The following is a 14,543-nucleotide window of genomic DNA, read 5'->3' as shown; positions in this document are numbered from 1 at the left end:
TTTGTTTTGGGGATTTATGATGTTAATATCTAATAATACGGTGTGGCAGTAGTGGAGACAATGATGGTGGTGATAGAGATGGAGGTGATGGTAGCACGGCGTAGGCACCATGGAGGAAGTCAGTCATTGTGGAAAATGAAGCAAACTTTGTGCATTGTCCATTATTTTGGTTTATTGCAGTTATTTTTGTGGCTGCTTTTAAGTGGGAATGTGGGATGTGGTATCTGTTAATATTGATGATAGGGATTTTTCATGTCTAATATATGTAGTTGACCCTACTAAATTTACCTGTCATTATTTTTGTAGCTCAAGAAATTAACTGAAAATTTAGAAACTTGGTTGTAGTTAGTCGACGATGATTCTTTTTTGGGTTAGAACTTCAAAGAATTTAGTAGTTATTCGTGATTACTTAAAAGTAGTGATAGTTTAGAAGAATTGTTAATTTATTATCTCACTGATCTTGAGAGATATTGAGATTCAGTTATAAACTTATAATTGTCTTATCTTGTATAAAAACATGGTTGTGTAGGAAAGTCTTACAGTCAATTTAAATTTCCTTTTAATCTTTAATTAAAAGTACAAATAATGGACAATTCTGACTATTTTTTATACTTTTTGTTTTCTATCAATTATTCTCTCCATTTTGCTTTGGAATCTATTTTTATGTTTCTCCTTTTATTTCATGTTTCCATATAATATACTAAATTAAGAATGTAGATTATATTTGTAAAAAATGTTGTGGTATGTTGAACAATGTTATACATCTTATGCTAACTTAACAAAATATTTTATGGTAATTGATTCTGTCATTGTTTTTATTTGAATATATTTTTTCACATATTAATTATCAAATAATTTAATATATATATTTTGAGATTAGACAAAAAAAAATGTTGAGATATAACTTTTTTTTTACACGTATTTAGCCAATTTCACCCTACCAATATCTACCATTATTTTGTTGTTACAAAATGTTTTCAATTTTTTTCTTGATGTACGTAAAAAAATTTAATAGTTAAATATAATAAATATTTATTTAATTAGTGATTATAAAATTAATATTGGACCTTTATTTGAATTTTTTTGTTTTTGTAAAATTTTATTTATTTTGGATCAAACCATATTTATAAATAAATATTAAAAATACAGACCTAAATTTTATAAATTACAAGATTTATAGAAAAAAGTCTTTTTTATATGTATGAGAAAAAAAAGTCTCCTTCTAAAATGTTCACAAGAAATACATAAAAAAATTCTATAGTAATTAGATACATTTTTTGGAATAATAATGAACAAAATTTATTTTAAAATACTAATTAAATTAAACAATTATTTAAAATAACTATCAAAATTTATTAGAAATATAAAAAGAGTAATAATTTGGTTAAAAAAATTGAGAAAGTAATATATATTTAGAAAAACAATATGGTTACGGTTTAAAAGGTTCAAAATTTTTCATAAATAATAGTTCTAGTAAATAATAAAAAATTTGTGATATACGTAAATATAATTTTTAATTAATATATATGATTTGAATATTAATTTAAATTTAAATTTATCTATTTTAAATATTAAACAGTATTTTATATTGTATTTTAATTTTTAAGTTGATAAATGAATAATTAATTATTTTTAATTTATTATGTATTAATTTTTAATTATAAGATGAATTTGATTATTTCACGTATTAAGTATTGAATTTTTTTTGTGACTATATCAAGTATTGAATTTGATTATATTTACGTATATTGTAAATTTTATATTGTGTACTATAATTATTATTTATGAAAATGTTTTAATCTTTTAAACTATAATCATTACCCAAAATAAATAGAATTCACAAAAAAAAAGTTCAATATCATTTTTATAGTCACTAATTAAATAAATATTTATTATATTTAGTTACTAAATTTTTTTACGTGTTTTAAGGAGTAGCAAAAAAAAACAAAAAAAATTCTGCTACTTATTAAAATAATAGTAGATATTATCTTTTAAATTTTCTCTCTTTAGATACTTGGTAATTTTTTTAGATATCTTGGTAATTTTTTCTATTGACAACAAATATATATAGGTATAGAAAATTTTCTCCTTCTCCACCATAGAATTCACCAATATGAAATTGTGTGTTGATTTATTGTTATAGATTTGTCATCTAATTGTCCTGTTTATATCTGGAGCGAATAGATACAAGAAGATAAACCTATGACTACATATGATACACAAACCTTTTAAATGATACCACCTTTTAAAGAAATAAACTCTCTAATTATTTTAAATTATATCTCAAAATATTAAATTCATTTTAACTTTAATTATTTGTCTTTTAAAACATTATTAATATTATATGTTATTTTTTTTAAAATATATATAATTATAATATTTAAAAGAGAATAAAACAGGAAGAATAAAATAAAAAATGAAATCTACTAGCATGATTGTTTTCATGAGAGACTTGGCATATGGATCATTTAAGTTTTGCCATAGTATGGGTTTTTTATCCTAAGAATTTCAATAACTATAACCATTTTAAAATAATAAAAAAATTACCACCCCAAATCGCTAAACTTTATATAACCGGTGTCCGTTGTTATCCAAAACAGAAAATCATGACAATTGAGTAATTCATGCAACAATAGGGAGAAAATAATTTTACGGCAACTGAGATTCAAAATAAAAAACAATAGTAATTAAGGATTATCACAAAATCGATGCAACATGTCCTACGATCTTAGAATTTGAGTTAAGCTCTAGGGGCAGCTCCTACTCCACCAGCAGGACGGGGTGCTTGACCAGGCTGACCGGGCCTTGGTGCATCATCCTTTAAAATGAGAAACAAATATAATCATCAAAAAACCAGTAAATGGTACATAAAAGGCATAAAATTGATTACCATCACTTACAATTCCTAGGCACAAAAGTCACAAGTCTATTCAGATATGTAGAACATATTATCATTTATCCAAAAGAGAGAATGCATAACGAATTACCCTAAACAAGACTGAAAGTTTGGAGTCCCATTCATTTATGCAGTCAATCACATTCACATGCTCAAGTGAACAAGAAGACAATGTTATAAGAATGCAAAATTGACATCACAGTTCTAAGATCTGAATATAGCTAAAACTAAAAGACGGACAAGACGCAATTCTTAGTGGATTAGGATCAGCCTCAATTCTTTCCATTAATGTGAAGTTCCAACTAATTATCCAAACACTGCAATACTCCACAATTTAGGAACAAAATGTGTATCAACATAGCTAAATATTATCTAAAACAGTTTGAGCTCATTAGAATCAATGCAACAGATTGTGGAAAAGTTAAAAGAATGGCGAAACAGGCATACCCTACGCCTGGCAAAGCGCTGTGGCGGCTCGCGGTTCCTCCTATCGGTGCGAGAACGCACCCTCACGACATGAGAGTGGATGGCACAGGAAACACAATACTGCATCTTCACGTACAACTTCGGAAGAGTGTATTCTACAACCAACAAATCAAAACAATAGAAATTCATAAATTCAAAATAATTCAGCAACAAAAGAACACAAATCTTGATAAACAGAGATAGATAGATTATGTGAAGGAAGAATTACGCTCATAGACGCAGGCTTCCTGAACATCACGAACTGCAGCTTGCTCAACAATGTTCCTCACAAGGAACCGCTTGATCGATTTGTCCTGTGAATTTTATTAAAGAAAAAATTAATCTAAGAGGAGTGAGAAACAAATCTAAATGGAGAAAGAATGAGAGTACCTTAGGGCAGCACTTGCCGCAGTTGGAACAGCGGATGAATTTGACGTGGCCGCGGCCATGCTTGTTTCTTCCGCCATTTCTGCGCTTGAAAGTCTGAAAAAGAAGAACGAAACAGAGAATGTGAGGGATTAAGCAGAGAAGAAGAAGAAGAAAAAGAAGAAGAAGAAGTAAAAGATATCGGCGTAAGAAGAGATGAACCATTGTGGGAGCTCCTGCGGCTGTGAAATTAGGGTTCTGGTGGCAGCTTCTCAATAGCACAACAATTAGGTTTTATTGCTTGCTTGCTTTTATCCCTAAGCTATTACTGGGCTTGTTTAATTGCTTAATCTTTTAAAAAAATTCAAAACATTCTTATCTTTATTTTTTAGAGACCAAATTTCTAGGATTTGTCTTTAGGAAGCTCAATTTTTTTGAATTTTTCTTATATTTACAATAAATTATTTATAAATATGATTCATATGGTGTTTAATAATAATAATTATTATACATCTTATGCTAACTTAACAAAATATTTTATGGTAATTGATTCTGTCGTTTTTATTTGAATATATTGTTTTACATATTAGTTATGAAATAATTTTATATATATATATATATATATTTATATATTGAGATTAGACCAAAAAAATATTGAGATATAATTTTTTTTTTTACATGTATTTGGCCAATTCCACCCTACCAATAACGTGTAGAGATGGATCAATGGTAAAAAAAAATGACTGGCTCACACAATCAAGTCCTTATTTGTTCATAGAGAAAGCATTTGGATGCATAAGGCATAAATATGAAATTGTGTGCTGATTTATTGGCATAGATTTGTCATTTAATTGTCTTATTTATATTGGTAAGCAAATAGATACAAGAAGATAAACCCTATGACCACATATGATATACAAACCTTTTAAATACAGAATATTTTAAACATAAATAAATATTTTAAATGATAATATTTTAGTATATAATACTTTAAATAATAACATAATTTTTTACTTTTAAATAATTAAATATAAATATATAAATATAAAAATTATGAGTATTTTTTATTCATTAAAACTAATTATTATACAAAAAATTTTTAAAATATTAAAATAATATTTTAAACTGTAACATAAAAATAAAAAATAATTAAAATTTTATTTTATATTTCTTGATCAATAATTAAATTATTATATTCAAAATATATTAATTAATTATTTTTGTTAAGAATATAATTTATTTAAAATATTATATATAGTACATGAAAATATTAATTTTTTTATTCTTTTAATTTTTTTAGAAAAATAAAATAAATAATATAATTTTAAATATACACCTTTCACATTATATATTTATTTATATTAATAAGATCTAAACTAATCAAACTTACACAACTAAAAATATTAAAATTATATACAAAATCAAGTTATTACAGAAATATAATCACATAAATACATTATTTTCTTTATACCTTTTCCATAATAATATATATACTATATACTATCTGAATTAAAATGCAGATCAGTTATTATATGTAATTACACCTATATATATGATTTGTCTAAAAAAATTAGAAAAAAATTATATTATTTATTTAGTTTTTCTAAAAAAATTGAAGAAAAAAAAGTTAATATTTCTATGTATTATATATAATTTTTTAAATAAGTTTTATTTTTATAAATATTTTGATAAAAAATTATATTATATAATAATATATTTAACAAAGTAATTAATTAAAAAATTTAAAATATAATAATCTAATTATTTGATAAGTAATATAAAATAATTTTTAATTATTTTATATTTTCATGTTAAAGTTTAAAATATCATTTGAATATAATTTTTTAATATTATAAATTTTTTTTACATAATAATTAATCCTAATGAATAAAAAATACTTATATTTTTTATATTTATCTATTTTATATTTTTTGAAAAAATAAACTTACACAAATCTTCTTAACATATATATATATATATATATATATATATATATATATATATATATATATTGAAATAAGATAACATATTAAATTTGTTATATTAAAATTAAAAAATTATATATTTAACTCTTGAATATAACAAAATATATTTTTAATAAATTATATATGATGAAAAATATTTTGTGAAACACATTTGTACACCAATTTCTCATATATATATATATATATATATATATATATATATATATATATATATATATAAGTCTGGTCGAGTTAGAGAATAAAAAACTAGAAAAATAGAAAAAAATATTTTAAAGTGTAAATAGCTTGATTTTTGTGAGTTTGGAGCTTATTGGTGCTTGTTGGAGCTACCTTGGTAGTTGAATTTTGGTTGAAAGCTCATTTGGGTTATTTTGGGAATCGGTCAAGATATGATTTTGGTTTCCTCTATGTAGTATATAATATTCATGGACACTTAGGCTAGTGACCCATAAGATAGGATTGGATTTGAATGGTTGGGGAGTTGTTGGGTGTTATTGTATGATGATATTTGATGAAATGATGAATTTTGAGTTGATAATGATGATTGGTAGTAAAATGATGAGAATGAATGATTTATGAAGTTGAGGAGAGAATTATGTTGATACATGTGAAATTGGTGTTAATGGATTGGTAATGTAGTTGAAAATTGTTAATGAAGTTTGATTTGTGAGATATGTTGACAGGGATGTTGTGGATGGAAAAAAATAAAGGAAAAAGGTGGTAATTTTGGTGTGATATGGCATAGAGGGTTGATTTTGATGAGAATTGGAGTTTGGAATGGTATGGATTGGTTTGGTTGTATTTTGAAAAGGAATTGTGAAAGTTGTGACTTTGGGTAAAAGTGAAATTTTGATGAACTTTGCTTGATCATAACTTTTGCCTCAGTTTTCAAAATTGGTTGAAAATAGTTTAGAATTAAAGATCTTCAAAAACTCTTTAAATCAGTATAAAGTTTGTGAAATTTGGAATTTTGTAGAGGAAGTTATGATCACTCAAAGTTGGTGTTGAAAATCTGAAAATTCTGCAAAGTTACAGAATTCTGAGTTTTCTGGTATGTGCGCACGCACACTCTGCGTAAATGGTGACCTGTGCGCACGCACAGACCTGTGCGTTCGCACACATAGAGGCAGGCAATCTGCCTGCAACGCTGGCACAGCTTGTGCGCGCGCACATCAAAGGAAAAATTGCATCCTGTGCGTACGCACAGACTTGTGCGCACGCACACGTTGGGGCGGCCAGTCTGTTGGGGGCGCTCGCACAGGTTGTGCGAGTGGACAGACCCATTTATGTTTTGACACCTGTGCATACACACACCCCTATGCGTACGCACACTTTTAAAAATTTCCTGGGCGTGCCTACGCACACCCCTGTGTGGACGCACACGCCCTGTTTCTCAAATTTTGCTTTGTTTTCAACTATTTCACGTTTCTAACGAGGTTGTAAGCTTCTATAACACCTTTTAAAGACTTTTGGCCATATTTTTGGGTGTTTAAACATGGGAAATAGGTTAAGGGTCTTAGGCGCTATTATTTGGGAAAGGTTAGCAAATAGAGTGCTAGGTTTCTGTTGTACTGGGAAGGTTGATGATGTGTGCTGAATGGTTGATGAATGAGATGCGAGATCAAGGAACTGAAATGTGAAGGAACAGTGGTTGAAGTGAGTCAAGGACTCTGAATGAAGCGATGTATCCATCTTGTACTAAGAATGTTTTTAAAAATCACTGTACTACTGTTTTATACTGAGGATATAAGACGCTATGCGCCCGGCAGGGACGGTGGTTAATCCCGCCTGTCGAGATAGCGGCGGCGGCATAAGGACGGTGGTTAATTCCACTTGCACTTAGTTATGAGGACAGAGGCAAGAGATCCCGCTCACATCCCTTCGGATCATCAGAGCGTACAGGCGCAAAACCCTGGATAGTGATCCGAGCACTATATCTCGGGGGTTCCCACACCATGAATCCGAAGGGCAATATCTCCATGGGGATGTGTCGGGTTGGCAGTTGAACCGACAATGTGATATCACAGCCAGTAGGCCAGGCATTCATCATGTGCATTTTCTATCTGTTTGTATACTTTGCCAACTTGATATTGTTTTTCTATCTGTATAACATGTCTACTTGCTATTTGAATTAAGTGCTACACATGCCTATACTTGTGTTTTATTTGTATTGTATATACTTGTGTTTTCTACTGGAGTTGAAGAGGTTCAGAAAGCAGTGGCGATGGGATCGCTTGGCGGATCGATTGGTGAAGGCTGTGGGATAGCGGTGTTTGATTAGAGTAGAAAATTTCCTAGGATAGAATACCTTTTTTTGGTACCATGGCTTAAGTTGTATTAAGGAATTACATATTATGCTGTTTTGTTTTAGAATACTTTAAGCTTGAATCTTGTGATGGATATAGAGTCTAGGATTGCCTTTGGCGTCCCGAGGTCTAATATCCTACATCACTGGAAACTATTACCATACTGACAACATCCGGTTCTCATACCATACTCTGTTGTGTTTTTCAAATGCAGGTCGCAACCCACCTCGGTGAATTGTCTGATTGGTGACAGGAGCGGAGGATCTTGACTATCTTGTGGAGTCTTTTGATTTATTATATCTATCTGTCTCTCACTTTTGTATTTTACTTTAGCCTAGAGGCTTGTATTGAGAGAACAAAACTTGTATAAGCTGTTTTTACTGTCTGGTTTTATACATGGTCTGTATATGGCTAGCCGGTTTAAACTCCGCAAATCCTGGCTAGTGTCTTATGATACTACATTATTATACTATGATGTTTTGTTACTCGATACCTATTTCTTGTGCTTTAAGTTAGAATCTTTGCTAGTACGTTTTGCGCTTTTAAAGTCCTATTTTTGAGCTATATTCTTTATCGGGCTTCTAGATAATATTAATTCCTTCTATATAATATATGAAAAAGCTTAGAATTGTCGTAACCTTTGATTAACATTTGCTTTACGACGCGATGTAAGGCTTAGGCTAATTAAGGTGTTACAATAATCATCACCCGTTCGAAGAAATGACCCTTGAGGCTTTCCTCTCAAAAAACACTACCGTCACTGATGACGACGTCACCGCTGTTGCTTCGCTTCATAATCATCATCCTGTTTCTCATCAGTTCCCGCAGGTGTCTACCGTTGAAGGCTCATCCTCCTCCGCAGCTTAGCCTTTTGCCAATGGGATGGTGCAGTGGTAAGTGAAGTCCCAACACCCTCGTTATCATCAGGAGGAGGCGCTGGTAGTAGAGGAGGAGGGGCAGCTGCGGTGGCAAAGGGAAAAGTGAAAATTCTTATGTGGTAAGTGAGGTTTACTATTCCTGAGAATCTCATTATTGGGGTCTATAATTGTTGAGTTGGAAGGAACAGGAATTGAATTAAAGTTGAGATTTTTCAATCTTATCTCGATAACTTTAAATTACTTGTTGCGGCTTCTTAAATTTGTCATTCCAGTATTCGGTTGTGAAAATTGGTACAAAAGATCAATCTTTTATTGACTCTGTTATGGTAATGTGGAAATAATTGGTTGGATATAGATCTAATTGATTATTGAATACCCGTGAGATATCAACGATAAGTGGAATAGATTCAAAAATATGTTGATGATAATATATATAACATTGATATGACACTAAATGCACAGGAATTAATAGATGAATTATGTATATATTTTGTGCAATATGATAGAGTTGGATATGTAAAAAGTGATCCCCCAAATTCTCATTGAAAAGTGAAACACTTGACATTGAAAAACTTGTCGATCAGTTACAGATAGGACACAAATTTTATGTCATCGGAGTCTCAATGAGATCGCATGCTACCTTGAGTTGTCTTTACTACATCCCCCACATGCAAATTCCAACATTTTAATAAAGTGCCCTCACGCAAAAAAAAAAAAAAGTGTCATTGTGAAATACCTCACTACCACATAGGACTGTCCAAATTTCTGTGTTGTTCAATGACTTTTAACTGGTCATGACCATTTTTTCCGTTGATCTTTCTATTGTTATTTTTTATCTTAAACATTATAGTGGGGTCAAAAAGCCAAAATCAAGTTAGAGACATTAATAAAGGTTTGAGCTCTGTTTATTTATAGTTTTCCAAATGGCGGGTGTTAAATCCATTGAATTCTAATTGATTTCCACATTACTGAGGATTTCAACATGACTATATCCATTGATTTCTATGGAGTCACTTCTTTGAAACTTAAAGGATGCAAATGTTTATGTAAAATGCAATCTAAATATTTTGCACCAAAACATTCATATTTCATAGACAAAATTCAATTTGTAACTTCTAATTCCACCATCCATAACTCTAATTTTTCCCACAGAGATTGGTAGGGTTAACACAATGATGACCAAAATACTTAGACTTATTACATCCATGACTATTAGAACCTTTATCAAGCAATTGTTTTTGGGGGATGTGCAGGGGGAGAACATGAGAATGCAAACAGACAAATTCATAAATTGTAAATAATAGTGGACTATGACTTGGTAGAAAAACAAATGCATCAATATAATTTACCTGTTAAAATATTCCAGAGACAAAAAATTATCAGAAACTTCACTTTCTAATGAAAGAGATGTGCACTGTAATCTCCCATCTTTCAACCATATATATTTAAGGTTCTTTGATATAGATCCAACTAAGTCACAACATGAATCAAAATTCCAATAATTACTAAAATGGCAACACAATCAACCATATATTATTCATTTTATGAAGTTCAGCAACATGTAAAGCAATTAACATCAATAAAAAGTATTTTTGGCTGTAAACACTAAGAGGCAATAATCATCCAAAGATAAGTGCATTCACAAAAAAAATGAATAAATCATTCACCTGTTCTAAAATTTTTAAGATTTTGAGTGATGTAAACATGTTCCAAAAGAAAAATTAATAAAAATAGCTAAAAAATAAAGGAATTTAAACTCGTCTATGATTGATACAATGGATGGTTCACAACTCTGCCTCATCATCATCATTTGCCCCTGGATAAAAATCAAACACCAATAACAAATAAAAAAAACAAAAATTCATAAAAACAAATACCAAAATTGAACATAAACATTAATCCAGAAATTGAAATCATGAACAAAAATCAAACAACAATAACAAATAAAAAATAAAAATCATGAACAGAAACATAAACCCAGAAATTGAAATCAGAATCATAAAACCAAATACCAAAATTGAATAGAAACATAAACCCAGAAATTGAAACCATAAACAAAAACCGAACATCAATACCAAATAAAAAAATATAATATCATGAACAGAAACATAAATCCAGAAATTGAAATCATAATAAAAAAACAAATACCAAAATTTTTTAACCCTCACAAATATAACCCAAAAAATTTCAAACAACCAAATATACAGAACAAAAAAGAATGAAATGCATGAAATAAATTCATAGAAAAAACCTTAACAAAAAATAAGTAGAACAAAAAAAACAATTGAATAACTTCAACAAAACAGATTCATACAGTAGAACATAAAAGGATAAAAAATAAAGCTAAATGAAGCAAATTCATACCTGAGGCTGAGACTCCATTGGAACATTGGAAGTGGAGTGATGAAGGGGGAGACAGAGTACCACGGCACAGGCGACGATGTTGACTCTCTAAGACCCACACCACCACTATGAGGCTAAAGACGAACGACGCAAAGAGAGAAGAGAGATACTTAGAATGAATGAGACAATGAGTTACTGGGATGAGAAGAGAGAGAAGACGAGAATGGCATCGGGGTTTGAGATCGACAGTGAATGCTTGATGCATGGCGATGGTAGAGAGCAAATAAACGTTACATGTTACAAAAATTAGGTTCTCCATCATGAATCTTAAAAATATGCGTGAAAAATGTAAAAAATGATAATTGTTATTAAACTCCCATATGGACCATATTTATAAATTATATAGTGTGTATATCTAAAAAAACTCAAAAGAGTTGAGCTAGCTTACTAAAGACAAGACAGACATCCTTATCCAGCTATACCACAAAAATTTTTCTTTATCATACTCACCAAGCAGACATGAGCGTATGAATGTACACATAAGAGATTGCATTTTTCACCATGCTGCGCTGTATTTTTTTCATTTCACTCGTGCACATAAATTTGGCTACAATTTTGTCTATATATTTTAACTTTACACAATATAACATTCTTTATTTTTGTGTATTTTTTATGTACTCTTTATGTATTCTTTTAATTTTATTATTTTATCACTTCTTATCATTTAATAAATTTATATTCATCTATGTTATAATATTGATGAGATCTACTAATATAATACAGTATTAACACAAATTACAAAGTGTTATGTCATAGAGTGGTATATGTCTATGAATTTTATTAACATGATTCAATATTTAACAACTACTGTTGATAAGCAAAAAAAAGAAGAGGACAAACTATTTAAAAACTTGATTGCGGAGAAGACCAGCCAAATATATATTATATGGTTAAGAATGGACATCCTCTCTATTTCATTAAATACAACACTTAAAGCACATAAAAAGATTACAAAAAATTATTGAAAAGTATAAAAGACCTTATTAATAGAAGGAAGAAAAATGCTACAAGCCCTAAATCGAGCAAAAAAAATAAAGATAAAAGAACATTGTAGGCAACTAGACATGATATTTCAGAATAGAAAAATTATTTTTCAACAGTATTACATTAAGTAAATTTTTTTATTAATTTAAATGTATATTAAACATAAATATTTTATATATGTAATTAATTTTAATTTACATATGAGTTCGAATCAAATAACATCAATTATAATGCTTATACATTTGTATATGAAAAAGTTGTTGAAGAGATACATAAAGAATACATAGAGAGTACGCAAAAATAAAAAAATATTGTGTCATATATTTCTTAATTAAAAAATTATAAAGAATACATAAAGAGTACATATATTGTAACAATGAAAACATTATCTTAGGATCTGGCTTTTATTGGGTTTTGACCGTTGTTAATACTTTTAGAATACTGTATTAGATTAGTTTAAAATATGATTCATCGATTTTTCTATTAAACTGCTCAGTCCGGTCTAATTTTAACATTATACTCTTAGACATGCCACCACAAATTTATAGGTTTAGATAATTTTTGGTATCCACACCATAATTACTCCCTAAAAGATATTAAATGTCTTTAGTGATAAATATTAATTTGTTTCGAAAATAAAAAAGAAAATATTAATCGTTCTCTTTCTAAATCCCAAGAAATAACACTTTTAATTTATTTTAATTTTAGTTTTAATTTGTTATTATTTTTTTATATTTTAAGTTAACTAATTTGATCATATGTTATTTTAAAATACCAAAAATAAGAATTAGAACTAAAACTATTATATTTTTTTTCATTTTATTTTAGGATGAAAGTCATATAGTTGATTTATCTCACAGTGTCGTATCACTAAATCACTCTTTTTCAGTCGACTACTTCAAACCATCTACAAGTGTGATAATCTTTTGTATTATGTTATGATCACATAAATATTATAATATAGATATAAATTTACTAAATGATAAGAAGTGATATCATGCTCTATTACCATTTTTAAAATATTAAACTGTACCACTTTAAGGTCCAATTTATTGGATTTTCTAGTCGATTTGGTTCAGTTTTAACAGTTATGCTCTAAGGTAAGTGTAGATAATTTTTTATATTCATACCATAGTCGCTCCCTAAAAGATATTAAATATTTTTAATGATAAATATTAATTTTGCTCTCAGGTATGTCACCACAAATTTATAAGTATAGATAATTTTTTATATCCACACTATAGTCACTCCCTCAAAGATATTAAATATTTTTAATGACAAATATTAATTTATTTTGCAAATATCAAAGAGAATAATAACCGTCCATCCCTCTCTAAATACTATGGTATAACACTTTTAATTTTTTTTGAATTTTAGTTTTAATTTGTTATTACTTTTCTATATTTTAAGTTAATTAGTTTGGTCATATTTATTTGAAAGTACCAAAAATAAGAATAAGAATTAAAACGAATTTTTTTCTAAAATTAATAAAAAAATATTATTTCCAAAAACAAACTATTTCAATTTTAATTTTTTTTGTTTAGGATGAGTTTGCTGCATCCTCCGACGAACTTCTATAATTTTATAGAATTCGCACTAAACTCAAATTTCTAAACCATTGTTATCGTCTCCAATAGTACATAAGAGTACATAAAAGTACACAGACAACAAGCATGGCTTCTTCAATATTGTCGCACCATTATATCATCGTCTCCAAAAATACACAAAATATGATTTATTACTGTGTACTCTTGTGTACTCTGGAGATAATGATAATGGTTGCCATTGCCCGTTGAGAAGCTTAAGAATTTGAGTCAACCGTTATTTTTGAGAATTTGACCCTCTATTAATATCATGGAGTTCGCCGGGAAATGCGGCGAACTTGCTTAAAATTAAAAAAACGTATCTTGGTATTTAAAGTTGAAATAATATTTTTTTATTTAAAAAAAATCGTTTTCTCCTCCTCCATCATTTTTATTGTTGTTGTGCTTTTCTCTCTCTTTTTTTTTGGTATATCTTCTTCATTTCTATCAACTTCATCTTCTTGTGTACATATGTCTTTGCCACTGTTAGGGCTCTTTTGATGAGTTCCTCTCCCTCCCTGAGTTCTCCATGAATTCATTTTCTCTGGTGTACTATGTAATTTTTGCCAAATTACAAACTTTTTGTTATGTTATGGAATTTGATGGATCCTGTGCCTTATCATTTGTTTAATTGAATGGAGGTACCTAAGTTTATTTATTTGTCTATGATGAATAGA

General features: G+C 28.7%; 1 protein-coding gene across 1 annotated transcript; it reads right to left on the bottom strand.

Annotated features, from left to right (window-relative positions):
• Positions 1 to 2,543: 2,543 nt before the first annotated feature.
• On the bottom strand, positions 2,544 to 4,214 carry LOC112802088 (small ribosomal subunit protein eS26x). Its single transcript, XM_025845103.3, has 5 exons — positions 3,950 to 4,214; positions 3,752 to 3,844; positions 3,591 to 3,675; positions 3,344 to 3,477; positions 2,544 to 2,818 (listed from the first exon to the last, which is right to left on the bottom strand). Exons 1-5 carry the CDS (start codon positions 3,950 to 3,952, stop codon positions 2,741 to 2,743), a joined length of 393 nt encoding a protein of 130 aa, XP_025700888.1. The 5' UTR covers positions 3,953 to 4,214; the 3' UTR covers positions 2,544 to 2,740.
• Between the last annotated feature and the right edge of the window lie 10,329 nt (positions 4,215 to 14,543).

Source organism: Arachis hypogaea, chromosome 5 (genome assembly GCF_003086295.3).
Source record: "Arachis hypogaea cultivar Tifrunner chromosome 5, arahy.Tifrunner.gnm2.J5K5, whole genome shotgun sequence".
Classification (NCBI taxonomy): Eukaryota; Viridiplantae; Streptophyta; class Magnoliopsida; order Fabales; family Fabaceae; genus Arachis; species Arachis hypogaea.
The sequence above is the reverse complement of the archived record's forward strand: the minus strand, read 5'-3'. Positions and strand labels throughout refer to the sequence as shown.